At 37.8% G+C, this 18,014-nt stretch overlaps 1 protein-coding gene across 1 annotated transcript in view; it reads left to right on the top strand.

The window, feature by feature from the left end:
• Nucleotides 1-3,953: 3,953 nt before the first annotated feature.
• The window catches only part of LOC112145121 (serine palmitoyltransferase 2), a 23,203-nt gene continuing 9,142 nt past the window's right edge, over nucleotides 3,954-18,014 (top strand). Inside the window, exons 1-9 of the mRNA XM_024270178.2 lie at nucleotides 3,954-4,318; nucleotides 6,741-6,929; nucleotides 8,744-8,898; nucleotides 12,462-12,610; nucleotides 14,079-14,203; nucleotides 14,712-14,805; nucleotides 15,550-15,655; nucleotides 16,874-17,093; nucleotides 17,406-17,532. Of these exons, the coding sequence (XP_024125946.1) occupies nucleotides 4,166-4,318; nucleotides 6,741-6,929; nucleotides 8,744-8,898; nucleotides 12,462-12,610; nucleotides 14,079-14,203; nucleotides 14,712-14,805; nucleotides 15,550-15,655; nucleotides 16,874-17,093; nucleotides 17,406-17,532 (1,318 nt within the window). The 5' untranslated portion in view covers nucleotides 3,954-4,165. The remainder of the gene's footprint in view (nucleotides 4,319-6,740; nucleotides 6,930-8,743; nucleotides 8,899-12,461; nucleotides 12,611-14,078; nucleotides 14,204-14,711; nucleotides 14,806-15,549; nucleotides 15,656-16,873; nucleotides 17,094-17,405; nucleotides 17,533-18,014) is intronic.

Below are 18,014 nucleotides of genomic sequence, written 5' to 3'. Positions count from 1 at the left end.
CATGTGATCCCCTCCATGGTCTGGGTAAGCCACAAAAGTTCATAGTTGAGGAGGCTGGCTGTTCTCACAGCGTTGTGTCCAATCAGATCAATGGAAAGTCTAACAGAAGGACAAAATGTGGCAGGAGAAGCTATACCAGCAACCAGAATCATTGCATGTTTAGTTCAGTGAAATGTCTGTCTCCTCATTCTGAGTAAGCTTTCTGCCACTAGGTGGAGCCACCAAACCACCATGAAGTCACTGGTATTTAGTTTTCCCCTGACTGCAATTGTAAACAATAGGAACTTTCTCATTTTTACTATTTTTTTTATCTCACCCAAACATGAAAAATATTTTCCCACAGTATCAGGATGAGCAAAAATCTACAACCGATGGTGTGGCTGACAACCCTAGGCAGCAGCATGAAGGGTCTTGCCTAATGACCCACACTGGATTAAGCTCTTTGTACACCCTGGGAAGCAAACTCAGATATCCTGCGTGACAGTCCTATATGCATCCAACTAAGTCCTCCAGACGCTTTTGTCGAATTCTGAAACAAAATGTTAAAAAAGGTTTGCATTAATCCAGGTGATGTTGTCTTGAGATTGAATTGTGGCATCTGGACTTCAGTTTTTTTTTTCTTTGAAACATTTGCTGCTCCGTGTTTTTTTATATATGCACTCAAAAGCATCAACATTGCTTTTGCATCTACCAGGGGCATTTTTTTTTGTATCTACCAGGGATTTTTTTCACTGGAGGTGCTTAGGGGTTGCTAAGTGACTGTAAGGCGTTGCAATTTCATTTGAATAAAATTACATTTCCATGAAGAAAAGTAACAGGAACACATGTTCAAATTATGCTAATTAATACCAGATTTAAATGTATTGTCACGTCAATAGATTCCACTTTTTAACTGTGTGAACTGTCAAAGTCTGGAGAAAGAGATGTAAAATGTTTTGGAAAAACAAACTGTAATTTATTTAAGAGAAGCTGTTGAGCGTCCATGAGGTACTCACGTCAACCACCTCTCCCTCACCACTCGGCAAATTTGCTGCTTGAGCGTTAAAAAGGTGTTTTGATGGCCAAAACGCTGATTTACGGCCCTTCTCCTGGTGATTTATGATACTTTTTGCTTCCCATAGATTGATGCTATACTGCCACAGGATTTAAACCTGATCGCTACATGTTTGTCTCATTGCAATGTATGGAGACATATAGGATGATTAGAGCGGTAACGTGGTGAAGGTTGTGGCTGCTGAAGCACTGACTCTTTCAGAGCCAGATTTACAAACAAATGAGAGGCCTAGTCCAACATTTTATTTACCACCCATCATGTTTCAAATTAACCACAAAACAAATCTATAACATGTAGTTTTTGAATACATTTACATGTCTTTAGACCAAATCTACAGAAACTAAGAGAAAAAAAATGCATCGAAATAGTTTAGAAAATAACCGATCAGTCTGGAGTGCCCTTTAAAATGCAATTTTTAATCAGACATCGATTTTGCTATTGATGAATATGTGAAGACAATCAGAGAAGTGTATCTTTAATTTCAGGAAATTTCAATAAAAAAACATGCACCTTTATCTGTAATGAAGTCCGTTCATCTCTCCTTCTGAACAAAAATCTTTATGACTTCCGTATCTTATTTCATTTATACAAAGTTGTTCAGCATGATCATCTATTCATTATTACTTCACGTTTTGAGTAAAAGTCCAACTTTTGAATCATTTTTAAATTAGATTATATCCACCATTTTTAAGTCAGGGAGGGGCAAAACATAAAATACAGACTCTTATTGAATAAGCTTTATGAGTAACAGATGAAGAACAAATCCAAACTCATGAGCGCCCTCTCTGTTGAGACGGTGCTACTGCATGCCGCACCTACTGACAAATCAGTGTGGTTTTAAACAAGCATGGAAAATAGTGAATGTTAAAAGGAAAGTGATGACATGCAATAAATCCAAGCTATTTATACTTTTATATAGATATACAAGTATTTTGATTTGACAGGGGCAGGAACAAAATAAGTTCTTCCGTCTGCATTCATTAAGATTTAGAACTATGTTGTGCTCTTTATATGATTTTGTGTTTCTAATGTTCCTGATGCTTCATGAAAGAAAATTTTTTTTTTTCTTCAAATAAAGCCTTACATTTAGGTCTCTACAGGTTTGGTATTATTAAGCAGGGGTTGCTTTGCAGTTGCAGGGGTTGTCTTGCGGTTGCAACCGCAACCCCTAGCTATGCCCTAACGCCGCCCCTGCGTGCTAAATTCACACCACCCTTGGCAACAAGCGTTCAAGCGACCACTTCCTGTAATAATCTTTGTAAACTCACATATGTGGATGTTTTGGGCTTCTGTGTTTAAAATGCAGGTTTATAACGGCCTTTTTTGCGCCCTGGGTACAAAACTTGCGTCATTTTCAGAAGTGACGACCTTTTGAAAATTCATCAGGAAGAAGAAATGAATATTTACGGTTTATGTCCAGATGGATTATACGCCAACACGTTTTTCATGTATCGGAATAGAGCAGTGAAAGAAAAAGGCAGGACCACGACACACAAGATTTGCACCACTTCAACATTTTGCATCAAGTTTTAAATGGTAAACATGCATGCGGTAAGATAACTTTTAATATGAAATTTATCCATTTATTCATATAAAGACAAAGTTGTGGACAAATTAATACTTTGCGCACAACTTTACAAAAAATAAGCAAACAACATTTAGTTTTACATTTGACGTATACATCGAGTCCTGGCACATCGATTGACTGACTGAGCATGAACACTGAGGCTCTTTTTTTTTAAGTTTTAGTGGAATTAAACTTTTTAGAATGTTATTGCATGGAAATGACCTTACCCTACCATAGCTTTCCTGAATAAAAAATGTTATTAACAGTGATGTTCTTACACTTTTTTTGTTGCCAGGTGACAACAATGTTGCAGACCTGAAAATTGTGGAAAAAAAGAGCAGCAGACATCTGTCATATTAGGTAAAAAAAAGTCCACGTTTATTTAAAAAAAAGAGATGTTAATGAGAGAATGATGAAAGAAAATTACAAAAAATGCCAGAGCAGGAAGAGGAGGGATCGCCGTCTCTCTGCTCCTGTTGTTCTGCTGTCTACCAGTCAGAATTAAAATGCAAAAAGTAACAGGATTTTTTTTAAAGCAGCAAAAAATCAACTTTTTAAGATTTTATTTAAACATTTTTATATGTAGCACCATTTGGATTTACAATAATATATTTCTAGAAATGTATATTACTAAATAAACAATATCAGTAAAGGTTTATTCAAAGGAAAGCAACTCCTGAGCAAAGCTTAACAAGTAAGCCGACTTTTTAGCAATATTTTTATCTATAAATGATCTATTTTACAAAGAAGACCTTGAAAAAAAGATGTAATCTCAATTAGATTATTTCCTATTAAACTAAAGGAAACAAAAATCATATGTACCTAAAATGTCATAGACCAATTTTTAAAACATACATGCAAGAAAAAATGTTGAAAGTGTGGATGCTATGCTACTATTGTGATATAATTAGCATATACTGACACAGGAATTGAAATACACACCCAGTTTTGAAAAACAATATTTATTAACTTGTTCTCAACTTAAAAATAGGTTTATGACACAATTATTCTTTATTACTTTGCCGGATTATTATTATTAAATTACTTTTAATAATGGTGAAGTTTAATTATGTAAAATAAGTTCAGAAATAACAAAAAAAAGTTTTTTCTTTTTAGCTTTTTCATGAACATGAAATGTGTGGCATAAATAAAGTAAATAAGAAAACATCACGATTTTTGTGGTTAAAATTATAAAAAGCAAAATTGACGCTTTTATATTAAAGTTTAAAATATATATATTCGTTTTAATTAGTATACGTGTTTTTATTGGTTGTCATTCCAAACCACGCCCACACTTCATGTTTGACCCCGCCTCCTTGTCAGCCTTCAAATAAAGCTTTACGGGGCGTTGATTTCCGGTCGTACCGCTGAATTTCCATGTTTTAACAGGCGTAGGTTTAGTATTAGTGTGTACCCGCGCGCGGCAGTGTGTCGCGTGTCTGTGAACGTCCTTTGCCGGCATAATTGTCACTGCTTTGCGCCGCAGGCAAGCTAGTTTGCCTACATGCAAGTTACCGTCGCTGCTCCGCCACCGTTGCCCAGCGATGACCGAGAGCCCCGCCACCAAACAAGCCAACGGGGAAGTGTGTCAGCCACCGAAGAATGGACTGAAACCGGAGAGCAACGGCTTCACGGGGAGCCTCCACCGCATAAGCAAGCGGCCGACTAATCGTCGTTGCCAAGCGGACGAGGAGGAGGTGAGGCCCGGGATGGGACGGGAGGAGAGGCTGGTGTAGCCAGGGAAAAGTATGGGGACCCGGAAACAACCGGACTGTCGCCGCTGTCGCGCTCATTACCTCCCATGATGCCTTTCACGTGCATCAAAGATAACTCAAGGGCTTTAAGTTCTTCCTACATTTTTTTACAGCAAAACTGAGAGTTTTAATAAAATTAATTAATAAAAAAATAATCAAAACAATATATTTAGAAAACTGCGAGTGAGTTGCTGATCCTACAAATATATTTCGGTTTGGAATTCTTAAAATTGGTCATGCAATTGACAACATGTTGATGGGATGGGGCTAAGTTTTGGAGACATATTTTTCCAAAACAAAAGTTCATGTTGTGGGTTTCATTGACTGGTTTTCACATGAAAAAACGACAAATTTCCATGGATTCTGGTCTCTAGTGAGCATCAATTCACTGTTTTTTTTTTGTTGTTGTTGGTTTTTTTTTTGTTTGTTTTTTTGCAGAGACTTCTGGGAAATTTCTAGGGAACTGGGCTTTGGAATTGTAAATTCAGAATAAAAAATGGTGAACACACTATATTGAGCACAATGTTGTGTGTAGTGAAAGAATCCAGACAAATGACAATTGGAGTGAGTGACAAATCCCAAATACTTCCATTGAGAAATAAACAACTTTTATTTGTCATTCTACTTGTCACAATAAGCATTTTTTCTCAGCTTCATTTTTTTAATGTTTTTTTTTGCTAATTCTATTTTTTTTTTCAGCATAGTCTTTCCTCATTGCAAGCTATTTAAATTATAATCTGACCAATCAGATGCCTCAAAAAGTGTGTGATTCCTTACTAGCCCCAACTTTTCAAGTGGCGTCGACTTCCATTAGCTCACTCCTGATTTGGCAAGAATGGTTGCCATAGATACATTGACTGACACCGGCTCGGACCAATCACTGCTTATTGACATCGCCTGGCTCCAACATGGCGACATCTGTATCGCAGAAAAAAAAACAACTGAATTGACTTCATTTGGTAGGAGCCTGAAGTCATTTTTTAATGGGGGACGTCTTTTAACTGGCTCACTCTAGTGGAACCCAATAGTACTGCCACAAACGATTATTTTAATAGTCAACTAATCACTGATTATTTTTACCGATTAGTCAACTAATTGGGTCATGTGCAAACTGGATGTAAAGCAGCACACATTTTAACCATCATTAGCTTTAAACTAACTAAAAATTAGATATATAGCATTACATGTGATAATGCTTGTGTGAATGCTGTAGATGAATTTGGCTGCTGAAGATGAAGATGCTGATAGCTGAAGATGCTAATGCTGATACCTTAAAACGCTGAAGTTGATAACCAGCTAAAATGTTAGCTAAATGCCAAATTAGCCTAAAAAACTGAAAAAAGCCTAAATTAGCCAAAACCGCTAGTATGCCGCTGAAATATTACCTGAACTCCAAAATACCCCCCAAAAACTTAGTAAATTCCAAAACAGTCCAAAAAGCTAGTAGAATGTCTTAACTTTAACGACTAATCGATTATTAAATTAGTCATCGACTATTTTAATAGTCGTCGACTAATCGTGGCAGCCCTAGAACCCAAGGTTATGAAAAGATTAAAAAACTCATTTTGAGCATCCTACTAGCTAAAGATAAATGAGACCGAGTTAAAGCAGCTGCTCACTCTAAGCTTTCTGAGATGCTAAATCCTGTTTTCCAATGAGGCTAATGACATTTCCACCAGTGGGCTGCACACACTGCAACTGCCCCAATTAACAAGCCTCATCTGATGCAATTAGACGCTGTGCACACATTAGTCACCAATGCGCCTGTGTTGGTGATTTACTAATTTGTCAGACTCTAAAAAGGAAAATAGTTCATCAGTTTATTCAAAAGAAATCTCAGTTTTTTTGGAAAAGTAAACGGATAAAAAGTGAAAAGATCAAATCAGCCACAGCACTTAAAACACTGTTTTATGTGGAGATAAGAACAAGAGGCGTTTCTTCAGGCTTGAGGAGAAGTTGAATGCCTGAGAGTCAGCTGACCATGACTGCCTTTAGTCTGTAAGGTATTCTAGAGAAAGTGGTGTGACTGGTCACATGTGCTGCTTTCTAGCCATTTCTTGCATCAAATGTGCAGCACTTGCTGCTGTCTCATCCTCCATCTATGCTATAATTACCAAACTATTCCAAGCAATAGTACTTAGTAGTGTTTGGAGAATTGTATTAGTTTGGCTATCATGTATCCCCATCAGTGTGTCATTATGTCTCACTTTAACCCTTTTAACAAAAAATACAAATTCTGATCATTTTTTCCTCTCTCACATGAACGAGAAATAACGTTTTTATTAAATTGTCGTTAAAAATGTGGATAAAACGTATTTAGCCGATATTTTAAAGTGTATATCTCCTATCCCCTATCTTTACACAGATCGCATGCCAACATGACGGCTTGTACAATCGTCCTTTTAAAGAGTACTTTGAGGAGACGCCCATGCTGGTGGCAGTCCTCACCTACATCGGCTACGCCATCCTCACCATCTTTGGCTACCTCCGCGACTTTCTCCGCCACTGGAAGATTGAACAGTGCCACATCGCCAGAGAGAAGGAGGAACAGAAGGTAAGGTAAAGAAAAAATGGACAGAGGGACTACTGTTTTTTAGTTATCAACTTTCAGTGTTTTTCTATCCAAATACTTTGGAATTTTTATAGGTGTAGCTAGATTTTTTTACTTTTTGAATTGCTTAGAGACCCAATCTCGTCATTTTTTTTATCTATTGTAAAAGCCTTCCCAGTGGTCTTTTAATTATGATTATAACGTTTTTAGCCAAAATCAAAACACCTTTATTGTTTTATTGTAGGTTAGGTTAATATTTCAGTCAAATTGTGCATTTTCTGGCACAAGCATCAAAATTTGCCCTCTTTAGAAAAGCACGTTTGCCACAAAAAAAAAAAAAAATCCAAAAGGGCAGCCATATTTAAAGATGGCAGCCATACAGTTGTTACTTAGACTTTTAATTTCTTAACAATATTGGCTTTTAATAAAAATAACATGCTTTTCTAAAAGAGAGGATGCTAAGGTAGATCTGTGCCAAATTCAGTGCTTGCACACCACAATGCACAATTATTTTAATAACCAGTTCCACTAGAGAGTACAGTTTCTTCTGTGACAGTAGTTCATTAGAAATTTTCCTCTGAGTTGTGGGCAGAATCGTTGGTGTTAACCGACCTCGCCCTATTCCTTGTTTCTGAAAGCTCTTTGTTCACAATATTTGAGCCATCCAGGCGTGCAGTTTTGAATCAGATACCATCTCAGGCGAGGAAAATAAAGACTTTTGTGGGTCTAGATGACTACAAGTGGATGCATTGGAATCGAGTGGAGCAGGGAGCTTGTGACCCGCCCATCGTATTTTCTACTGTACACCCCAAATATGAAATTTCTGAACAATATTGTATTTCCTCTCTTCCTGATTAGCAATAAAGAAATACTCAGAAATGTAATTTTAAGCTTAATGTTTTTATACATGTCCTCCATCATGAAAAAATGCCTTAAGAAAATGCACCAAAAACATGATTTTCATTGGAGTGGGTCTTTAATTTCAGTTTAAAACTGACATTGGTGTTTTGTACAAGTTGTTGCATTAATATTTTTCTAAGTAATAACATCCTATTTTTTTCCAAAAATATTGCCTTTCAGCATTCTCATGAACACATTGTTGAGTTGTCGTAATAGAAGTGTGAGGAGTTTTCTCCACACAGGCTGTGAAGCAGGTTTTTCCGTCATTCTTTGTTATACAAACTTCCACTTTACATTCCAGGCCAGACTGATTGTTATTATCAACAGTTTAGTTTAACATATTTCCATTGTTTCATATCATGTTTGCACATTTTTACTCTGCTCTTATTTACACTACATGATAACTGGAAAGTCTTCTTATTTGAATACTTAATCAAAATAGTCTGTAATCTCATTGTTGTGGTTGGATTTTAATAAAAACAGGCTAGATGTTGAGTCTAGAAGGGTTTAAAACTATGTATGGTTCTATGTATTCAGCTCGGGTTTATAAATGGAGCGTCTGATTGTTGAACAGAAACTCATGAGATCTCCACCTAGCAGGAGCTTAGAACAAAGTATGCACTGAGTGCCACTTTCATACCTAAGATTCTTTGGTTATGTCAGCAGAGTGCATACAGAGCGCATGCCTTCGGCCATGGTTTTCAGCGTGTTGTGAAATGTCTGATTGTCATTGTTGAGTATAGACGAGAGAAAGTCATGGAATTACCCCGTGGGTGGATGCTTTCCTCGAAGAATCGGGTTTAGGATTTGTTTAAAACACAAATGTCTTTTTCCTTGATGATAAATAAGTGATAATTAGGAATTAAGTCCCTTCATGCTTATGTGAGGTAACCAACTCTCTGTCCATTCCCACACAGGACTTTGTGCCACTTTATCAGGACTTTGAGAACTTTTACACCAGAAACCTCTACATGCGCATCAGAGACAATTGGAACCGACCCATCTGCAGTGTTCCAGGAGCTAAGATGGACCTGATGGACAGAACCTCCCACGACTACAACTGGACTTTTGAGTGAGAAAGACTGCTCTTTAATTCTCAAGCCACCCCGCCCCCCCCCATGCTCTCCTAATTTAAATCAACATCCAATGAAATTTGCGTCTTGTTTTTAAATTTTACCGATCCAAAAAATGATCCGAACCGACACTAGTTTTTTGATCCATTAAACCCCTAATTTAAACCTTTAGTTCTAGATTTACTTAATGCTCAATTTACTAAATCAAAAATAGTTTTTTAAAGGCAAAAACTACTTTTGCGTTAGTTTCAGTGCAAGCATTTTTAATTTTATTGATAAATTTTAACCTTTGTTTTTAAATGTTAGCAGGCTTTTTGTAACCAAACTAAACTGACAAATAACCCAAATCATGACCTTGTGAATAAATATAAATCACATCAAGTGAATTGTTTTTGACGGTACCCACTTTTAAATAGTAAAGTAAAAAAAAATGCATTATAATAAAAAATAATTAAATACATGTAAAGTTAAATTAAATAGCAGAATGTCTCGATCAATAACTGTTTAGATCGTAATACAATAAAAAATTGATCGGCTTAATGAGTCCAAACCTGCACCGCTGCATGTCTTAAAATTAATACGCTGATGCATTAGCCATCAAAGCTTCTCAACAGCAAATGAAAATGTTTTCTCCTGAGCGGAGTGACCATTTAGCATTAATTAAACATGGACACGGCAGTTAAAGGAGTGCTGTTGGTGTCTTTGTGTTGATGCTGTGAGGGCAGAAGGTTTGTTTGGGCCTCTCTTGGTCCATATGGAGTTTATGAGCAACATTTTTTAATGTTCTTACACAAAATGTGAACTCTTATCTATTGATCTACATTAAAACTGCATTATTATTATTTACCCTTAAACTTGGCAGTTCTCTTACACAAGAACAATTACAGTCAATACATTTGAAGTCAAAGCAGTTCAGCTTCCAGCTTTCTCTGGTTGTGATTATGGGTTACGAATGCTCAGTTAAATTAGGAAGCTACAAAAGGCTGTTCGTTCCCTCAGGGATGCTGCCCTCTAATAAGTTCGATGAGCCGTAAAAAAACACAGAGACAGCCTGCAGGTGTTGCTCGGTGGCTTTAAAGCACCACCCTCCATGTACTCTTGCTTACAAACACAAGGCAAGGCTCCTTTTCATCCCAGCTTTTGTTTTTTGTATAAAACAGTTCAGCTGTGTTCACTCCGAATGCAGTTCTCTCATCAAAGACGTCCAGTTTCAGTGTTAATTCATTGTACAGTAATGCATTTCAGCCGACGCATTGAGTCCATAGCTCCTGGGTGGGCAAGCTTTCTAACTCGTGGGCCACAAATCGTTCTAAAATTTGACAGGACCGGACCAGGAGCAGATTCATGGCATGTTTTGGTAAATCATGAAATCTAGATGAAAATATGATTTAATCTGGATTGAAAATGAAAAATAAAACGGAACATTTTCAAATTTTATTTCAAAACTGATTTTTTTTTTTTTTTTTTTTTTTGTGCCATTTTCACCAATGGATTGTTTCCCTGAGTTTAAGTTTTTCATTGAGGACAATGAAAAACTCAAACTCAGGGAAACATTGCATTCATGGAGTGTTGGAAAAATGATTGTCCAACTAGGAAATCGCACACAAATATTAGAAAAACGACAAATTTGCAAACACTACGTGAATGCAGAATAACTTTCTGGGCCTGAACAAAGACCCATTTATTTGTAATGGACCATCTATGTATAGACACCTGAACCAAAGGGAAAATAAAACAATACAGGTAATCAAAGTCATTTATTTCAGTTTGGCGAGCTAGATTAAATATATGGCCCCCGGGCCGTGGTTTGCCCACCCCTGCCATAGCTCAAAAATCTGAACTTTGGCAAAGAAGACGCAGCTCCTGTCCTGCAGTAGATGGTGAACCTCACAGGACTGGAGGAGTCTCTGAATGATCTCAACCCAGACATGGAGATGTGATCACTGATGCTTCTGTAGAGCGCTTTGAGATAAACATGACTTCAAAAGAGAGGCATCGGATGCAAATTTGACGCTCAAATTGCGTTCGGTGCATAGTCCGCATTAGAGCTGTAGGCAGTGCAGGTTTCTGATTTCTACTATAATCAGTTTAATAGGTTTAAAAGAAGAAAATAACTGATGGATTTGGAGTAAAATGACACAGTAGTTTAAAATGCCAGCATCCAAAATTGAGATGCCACAGAGATTCTTTCTTTTGCTGACCTGGTGGACTTGCAATCTCTACGTTACATTTTTAAAGTTCTAATAGTCGTTCTTCGAGGAGAACATCAGAGGCAGCATTAAGAAAAACTGTTCTGATGAAGAACATCTGGACTGCTCACAGATTTCAGATATAAAGGGCTAAACAGGCCTCAAATGAAAACAAAATGGAGCTCCCCCTTGGTGGTCTTGACTTGATCTTTTCAGACTTTTTCTTTTTTTTTAATCTCTAAGAATGAATTCAGGTGACGGCATCTGCACAGATAAGACGACGAGGAACTTTCTGTGAATTCCTGTCGGTCTGTGTTTACATCCACTCTGCAGTTACTGTCAACTCTTCTGTCTGTTTAGCTGAACGTGCAGTAAACATACGACTCTCTGCAACATTCCTGTATATGGGAGCGGTTCATATTTAATGCAGATGTGGCTTTGTGCTGCTGCGCTCCGTGCACCACCACCTTTTAGGGGTTTCACTGTGGGATTCAGTTATGAGGAGAGGGCGGTTCTTCTAAGCTACTCCTCACTGGGTGTTTTTGCTGTACGCAGGTCTAATGCTGGAGAGTCTACCACATCAGTGACACTCGTTTCATTTATATGGTCTTTGTTTTGTGATTTTGAATGTTAGTTTAGGCTTTCCTTGGTCCAGTCACCTTTTGATCTAAATGTAAAAAGGTTTACAGTGGACTTTTAATTATGATTATAGTGTTTGTAGCCAAGAAAAAAGTTGTTTTCAAGGACATAGTTTCTGCAGAGTGGCAGGAGTTTATCAGAAATTCACCTTTGAGCTTTGGGCAGGATCGGTTGCACAGAGCACCCCCGCCCCCTTTCCCTCCAAATTCTTCCCCCTATCTTTATGGCTTCTCCCTACCCCTCCAATTGAAGGGGCATTTGAAACTTTAGTAGTGTCCAAATTTTTTTATTTATTTTAAAAGGGAAGACGTCGAGTTGTGACACGGAGGAGAAATGCATGTTTTTTGTGGATGTGTTCTGATGCACAGAAGTTTACATTTACTTTTGAGTGCTGGTAGCTATGTGCTAACATATTGATGATGTCATCGAGTGGTAGTAACGCCTGAATTTTAAGACACTACTTTTCCTTAACTCTCTATTTGGAGGGCTAAATGTAGGGGTTGAGAGTATATAGGGGAGGTATTTGGATTTGGCTTAAGTGAGACTCCTGTCCACACACTGCAAAAAACTGCAACTTACATTTTGAAAAATGCGATAACTCAACCAACTATCTACCCCTGTCTCCCCAATTTTTTTTTTTTTTTTTGTAATTTCATCAGTCAATACTAATAACAATCCCACCACCTTCCCGTCAGCGATCATGTCTTTTATTCGGCTCCCTCTTTGTCTCTCAGGTACACGGGTCGCACAGTGAAGGATGTGATTAACTTGGGCTCCTATAATTACCTGGGCTTCGCTGAGAATACAGGTCCATGTGCTGACTCGGCAGCCCAGGTCGTCCGGACATACGGCATCGGAGTCGCCAGCACCAGGCAGGAAATTGGTATGAACACCAGGGAAACGCTCACATACACCGTCCATGTGCAGACACTGTGGAGTTTAAACAACTCTACGTGTGAATTCTGCACAAAACGGACTACAAATGTGTGGTTAAACGCCACATCTCTACTTTTAATGTCTGCAGCTTCTGTCCCAGTAAATATGTTTAGTACTTGTTAAAGCAATATTAAAATGAACAAATATTTTCAAAATATGTGTTTATTCTGAGTATTATAGCCTAGTTGAACAATTTGAATACACTTGACCCCTAAAAACATGCTCACTTTTGTAATGTTTTTCATTTATATGTGCCACATAAAGTACTTTAGGTCCACAGGCTCCCTCTAGTGATATGTGGAAATAATCATCAACAGGCTGCTTAATATGCATGAAATAGTCTGAAGGATTAAAGTCTAAAACTTAAAGCACATTATGATCTTAGCATCAGGTAATGTCTGTTTTTCTAATAAAGATCATTTGTGATGGATTTCTTTTAACTTCAAATCAGTTTCTGCAGATTGTGTTCTATAGAGTATCTGATTATTGTAGTACCATAGTAAAATTCATCCAACTAGTGCTAGTTTACTTACACAGAAGTTGTGTTTTTTTAAGTTTTCAATACTATATTTTTATGGTTTTTAAATGCTTGCATAAAATCCTAAAGTAAAATTTGTACAAACGAGTTGAAGTTTCTTTAAAAACTCGAATAACAAAAGTACAGAACAAAGATCAAAATTACGATTTTTTTTGATCAGCATTTAAACATAAAATGTAGAATGATGACATATTTATTCAATTCAAGAAACTACATAAAAGCACCTAAAAAGGATTTAATTTGATAAACTGCAAAAAAAAAAAAAAAAAATTGTGTGATTCAGTGTACACTATGTATGAAGATTATCATTTTTTTTAATAGTTTTTTTGTGATTTGAGAAAAGTAAGACTTTGATATCCAATAAGACATTAGAAGTGTACTGACCTTCCTTAGGGGAAAAAACTGTAGAAGTTTTAATAATCCTCACTGATCTAAATACATAAAGGGTTGCTTGCTCAATTACAATAAAAAAAAAAACGTTTTTTTGGAAGCCTCCCAAAAATCCCACACAAATCTGTGGGAAAAGTGCTTACGTATTTTCTAGAAATTGTAAAAAAAATCCACATCATTGGTCTTTGCTGTAGATAAACCCAGGAGGGGGCGGGGCTTCAAATAACATGTTTCCTCGCTTATAATCTGTGCCTGAGTTGAGGTTTAGCTATGGATAAAAGGTCAAATCTAAGGTTTTCCATGACGCAAAAGTTTACATGATGCTGTTCAAATATGAGCTTGAACAAAAATATGTTTAAAACAACTTTCTCTTTGTCATCAATACTCCTCTGCAGCTTCACATTCAATACACTCTCCTATTCTTTTTTAATTTCTTTGATACATTGCCTTAAAAGTCTTTGAGCGGTTCACTCTGCTCTGATTTTAGGGAACCTGGACAAACATGAGGAGATGGAGAAGCAGGTGGCCAAGTTTCTGGGGGTGGAGTCAGCCATGGCGTTCGGAATGGGCTTTGCCACCAACTCCATGAACATACCAGCACTGGTTGGGAAGGTCTGAAGCTCCAACTTTGTGCTTAATATCAGCCGATGATTTAGAAATATTCAAAGAAAATAAAGTGTTTTTCTTTAGATTATAATAAGAAAAATATCGTCTTTCTCAAAAATGTTTTCCTAATGTGTATCGTCACACTTCCTGCCTTAGATAAAACAAAGAATGGAGCAGAACATTTTTAATGCAGATAGTGTAAGAGCAGGTACTTAGAAAAAGGCAGTACAGCCGGCTGTTATCAGGAGTCTGCAGTATCACCAAACGCAGATGAAGAAAGCTCTGTTCAGTCATATCAGCAGGAAACAGCTTCAGCTGCTTCAACAAGTTTAAGGATAGAAAACAAAGAGTCCAGATACGTCTGCAATGATAACACTATGTCTGTTTGTTCTGCCTTCAGTATTTTTTGTTTCTGGTTACAAAAATAATTGACAGATTTTGTGACATAAATGCAGTGGAGACGAGTGATTCTCTAAAGCTGGATTTTAGCATGTTGTCGGTCTGTTCTGTGCAGGGATGTCTCATTCTGAGTGATGAACTGAACCATACTTCTCTGGTCCTGGGAGCCAGACTCTCCGGCGCCACCATCAGAGTCTTTAAGCACAACAGTGAGTAACAAGTATGCTCTTGATCAGATCCTCTCCTGCTTTTATTTCTCCACTTTTTCTGAGGTTATATTCAGACTGGACACGTTTTGTTTGTTTAAAGTGAACCAGAGTTTGTTGAACCAGAACAAATTTTCCGTCTGAACACACCCAAGTGTATCCTGGTCCGAGACCAGACCAGAAACTGCTCTCTGACCCATCTTTCGAGGTGGTCTCGGTTAGTTTTCAATTGATCTGAGCTCGGGTTTGCTCTGAAAAGACTCGATGCTCAGAGCAGAACGTCTTGACAAAAACAGCCACCGTAGTCTGGCATTATGGGATGTAAGCTGAGTAGTGGAGCGACACTAGCTACGGTTACATTAGGGACAATCAACTCCAGACCTCAAGGACCGCAGTGTCTGCATGATTTCCAGATATCCAAGTCCTATTCATGACTGATTACCGGGTTCAGGTGTGTCCTGTCCAGAACATCTCGGAGCAGAAGATTTTGGAAAACATGCAGGAATGCAGCCGTCGAGGCCTGGAGTTTACATGGACACAAGTAATAGGAATAAAAATGCTTCATGTAAAACACGCCAATTAGTATACTCTGACCTGATCAGGGTGACTAAAGTTTAAGTGAACAGGAAAGGAAGAAAACCAATACTCCAATAACTCAACTGGCCACACCCCCGTTTGAGGGATGTTTCTCAAAAATATTCATGAAACCGTAAGTATTTGCTTTGACGTGATGTTTCCCGCCCTCAGACATGCAGTGCCTTGAAAAGTTGCTGAGTGAAGCCATCGTTTACGGTCAACCCAGAACCCACCGGCCGTGGAAGAAGATCCTGATCGTGGTGGAGGGCATTTACAGGTGTTTCCTGATCCCACTCCTTTCTTATTTGCCGTTTACAGCCACGTTCTGTTGCCTGCTTTAAAATCCCTGTGATCTCCTTCAACCTGATGTAGTTTCACAGCAAAAATCGATGTTAAATAGTGAATAAACTTGTTGACTTTTTTTTTTTTTTTTTTACATTTTCCTTTTAGCTTTTAGTAGTGGGGTTGGGTGATGCTGGGAATTTGTTTATCGATCTGATACCAAGGGACTAGTATTGACAGGACTAGTATTGACAATAATCATACTTTTTCCTTGAAATCTCTGATCATAGAATATTTTTTTGTTAATTAAATGTATAATAAAACAAAAAAAGAGACTTTTGGCAAATAAACATTTTAACTAATAGCAACAACCTAAACTGAACCTGGATCAAATATAGAGCATGTATTTACTCAAACTGAGCTGTTTTTTGCCCAACCTGGCAACACTGCAGAAAGACACTGTAATTGACTGAACTCTGGAAGTAGAGTTAAGTTTTTTTATTGTATCAGGGTCTTAAAAAGTTTCAAAATAATTGAATTTATGAATTTGGAAATAGTACCTTTAAAAAGTTTTTAATTTTGATATCCAAGTCTTAAAAATTGTGCTGCTTGAAACGTTTCCAATTCACATTTCATGTCAAAAGTTCAAAATTTTCAACTAAGATTAATTTGATTAAATGAAGTAAACATTGGGAAAACTAGTTGTTATGCACCAAAACGCTAAATGCCCACCGCCGGTTTGAGAAAAAAAAAAAAAGAGCTCTAAAACATGACGGCACAGACCACAAACATGATAAGAAGCTACAGTTTTGATTAGAAATTGGGAATAAATTAATAAAATGGGAAATGGACTGTGAAATAGGTCTTAATTTTTGATTTGTATGGCCTTAAAAAGTCTTAAATTTACCTGAAAGAAACTTGTAGGAACTCGGTGTCTGTATTGAAGAAAAACTGTGCAGAACGTATCAAAAGTATCAATCGCATCACTCTAGTATTTCTAGTACTTTACCTTGGTATCGATACTATTGGTACTCAGATCGATATGCCCACCTATAGTGTTTGTCACAAGTAACTAATGTTTTATTTTAGATCTGCTGATTATTTTATTAATGACTTCTTAGTGTTTAATGTCATAAAATACTAATATCTGTAAACAGGGATGAGTTTGCTGGTTGGACATAACCAGAGCTTTATTGTGTTCCTCCGCCTGCAGCATGGAGGGCAGTATAGTGCGCCTGCCAGAGGTGGTCGCTCTGAAGAAGCGCTACAAAGCCTACCTGTACCTGGACGAGGCTCACAGCATCGGGGCCCTAGGTCACCGGGGCAGAGGTGTGGTGGATTACTTTGACCTGGACCCCTGTGATGTGGACGTGTTGATGGGCACCTTCACCAAGAGCTTCGGGGCTGCTGGGGGGTACATCGCTGGGAAAAGGGTGAGGCAAAAACGCTGAGGGGATTCTTTTGAGGACTTTAAAGATCATTAATGTGCAGATTTTCCCGGCAGAGTGAGATATATATTTTTCCAAAAAGGCTTTAGTGCGCAGTCTTGAGCAGGATTTAATCAAAAGTGAGCCGGGATTCTTTAGCTGTGTGGATTTGGAGCTCGGCGTTCTCAGGGAATCGGCTTTGATTGACAGTTCGTCAGAACCTGTCACAGCAGTGCTTCTTTTTTGTTTTTTTTTCCTGTTTTCTGTTATTAAATCTGTGTTTTATTTCATTTAGTCACATCTCCGGTGTGTCTGCAGGAGCTCATCAAGTACCTGCGGTCCCACTCCCACAGCGCCGTTTACGCCGCCTCCATGTCTCCTCCTGTGGTGGAGCAAATCATCACTTCTATGAAGTGCATTATGGGAGATGACGGAACATTGATAGGCAAGTTCAGATTGAACATGTTCTATTTCTTGAAGAACCAGCATTGATGGTTTTAAGAAACCCGAAGTGACGGAGCCCCCAGTGTGGCCCTATTTTTAAATACTCAGGTCCTTGTGGTTTTCTGGGCTTGGTTTCTATGGAAACGTGATAGCACAGCACTTAGAGCTCTGTAAAGATGACACGCTTTTTATAGAGACTCAAAATTAGCATTACAAACAAAAAACAGCTGTATAATTAAATAAAAGTTATAATTAAAAAATGTTTAAATAAACTACTTTATCACTTCAACATGAAATTAACACATCCTTCAAAGTATTTTTACATATTCTTTATGACCTCATTTGCTTAGAAAAACTTTTTAATTTAATAACTTATTTAAAATACATGTATTTTTTGTTAACTGTTTAACTCGGGGGTCGGCAACCTGCGGCTCCGGAGCCGCATGCGGCTCTTCAAGCACTCCCTTGCGGCTCAGTGGCGCT

The sequence above is a fragment of the Oryzias melastigma genome, linkage group LG22 (assembly GCF_002922805.2).
Source record: "Oryzias melastigma strain HK-1 linkage group LG22, ASM292280v2, whole genome shotgun sequence".
NCBI classification, from domain to species: domain Eukaryota; kingdom Metazoa; phylum Chordata; class Actinopteri; order Beloniformes; family Adrianichthyidae; genus Oryzias; species Oryzias melastigma.
This window is presented reverse-complemented; position numbering and strand designations above follow the sequence as displayed.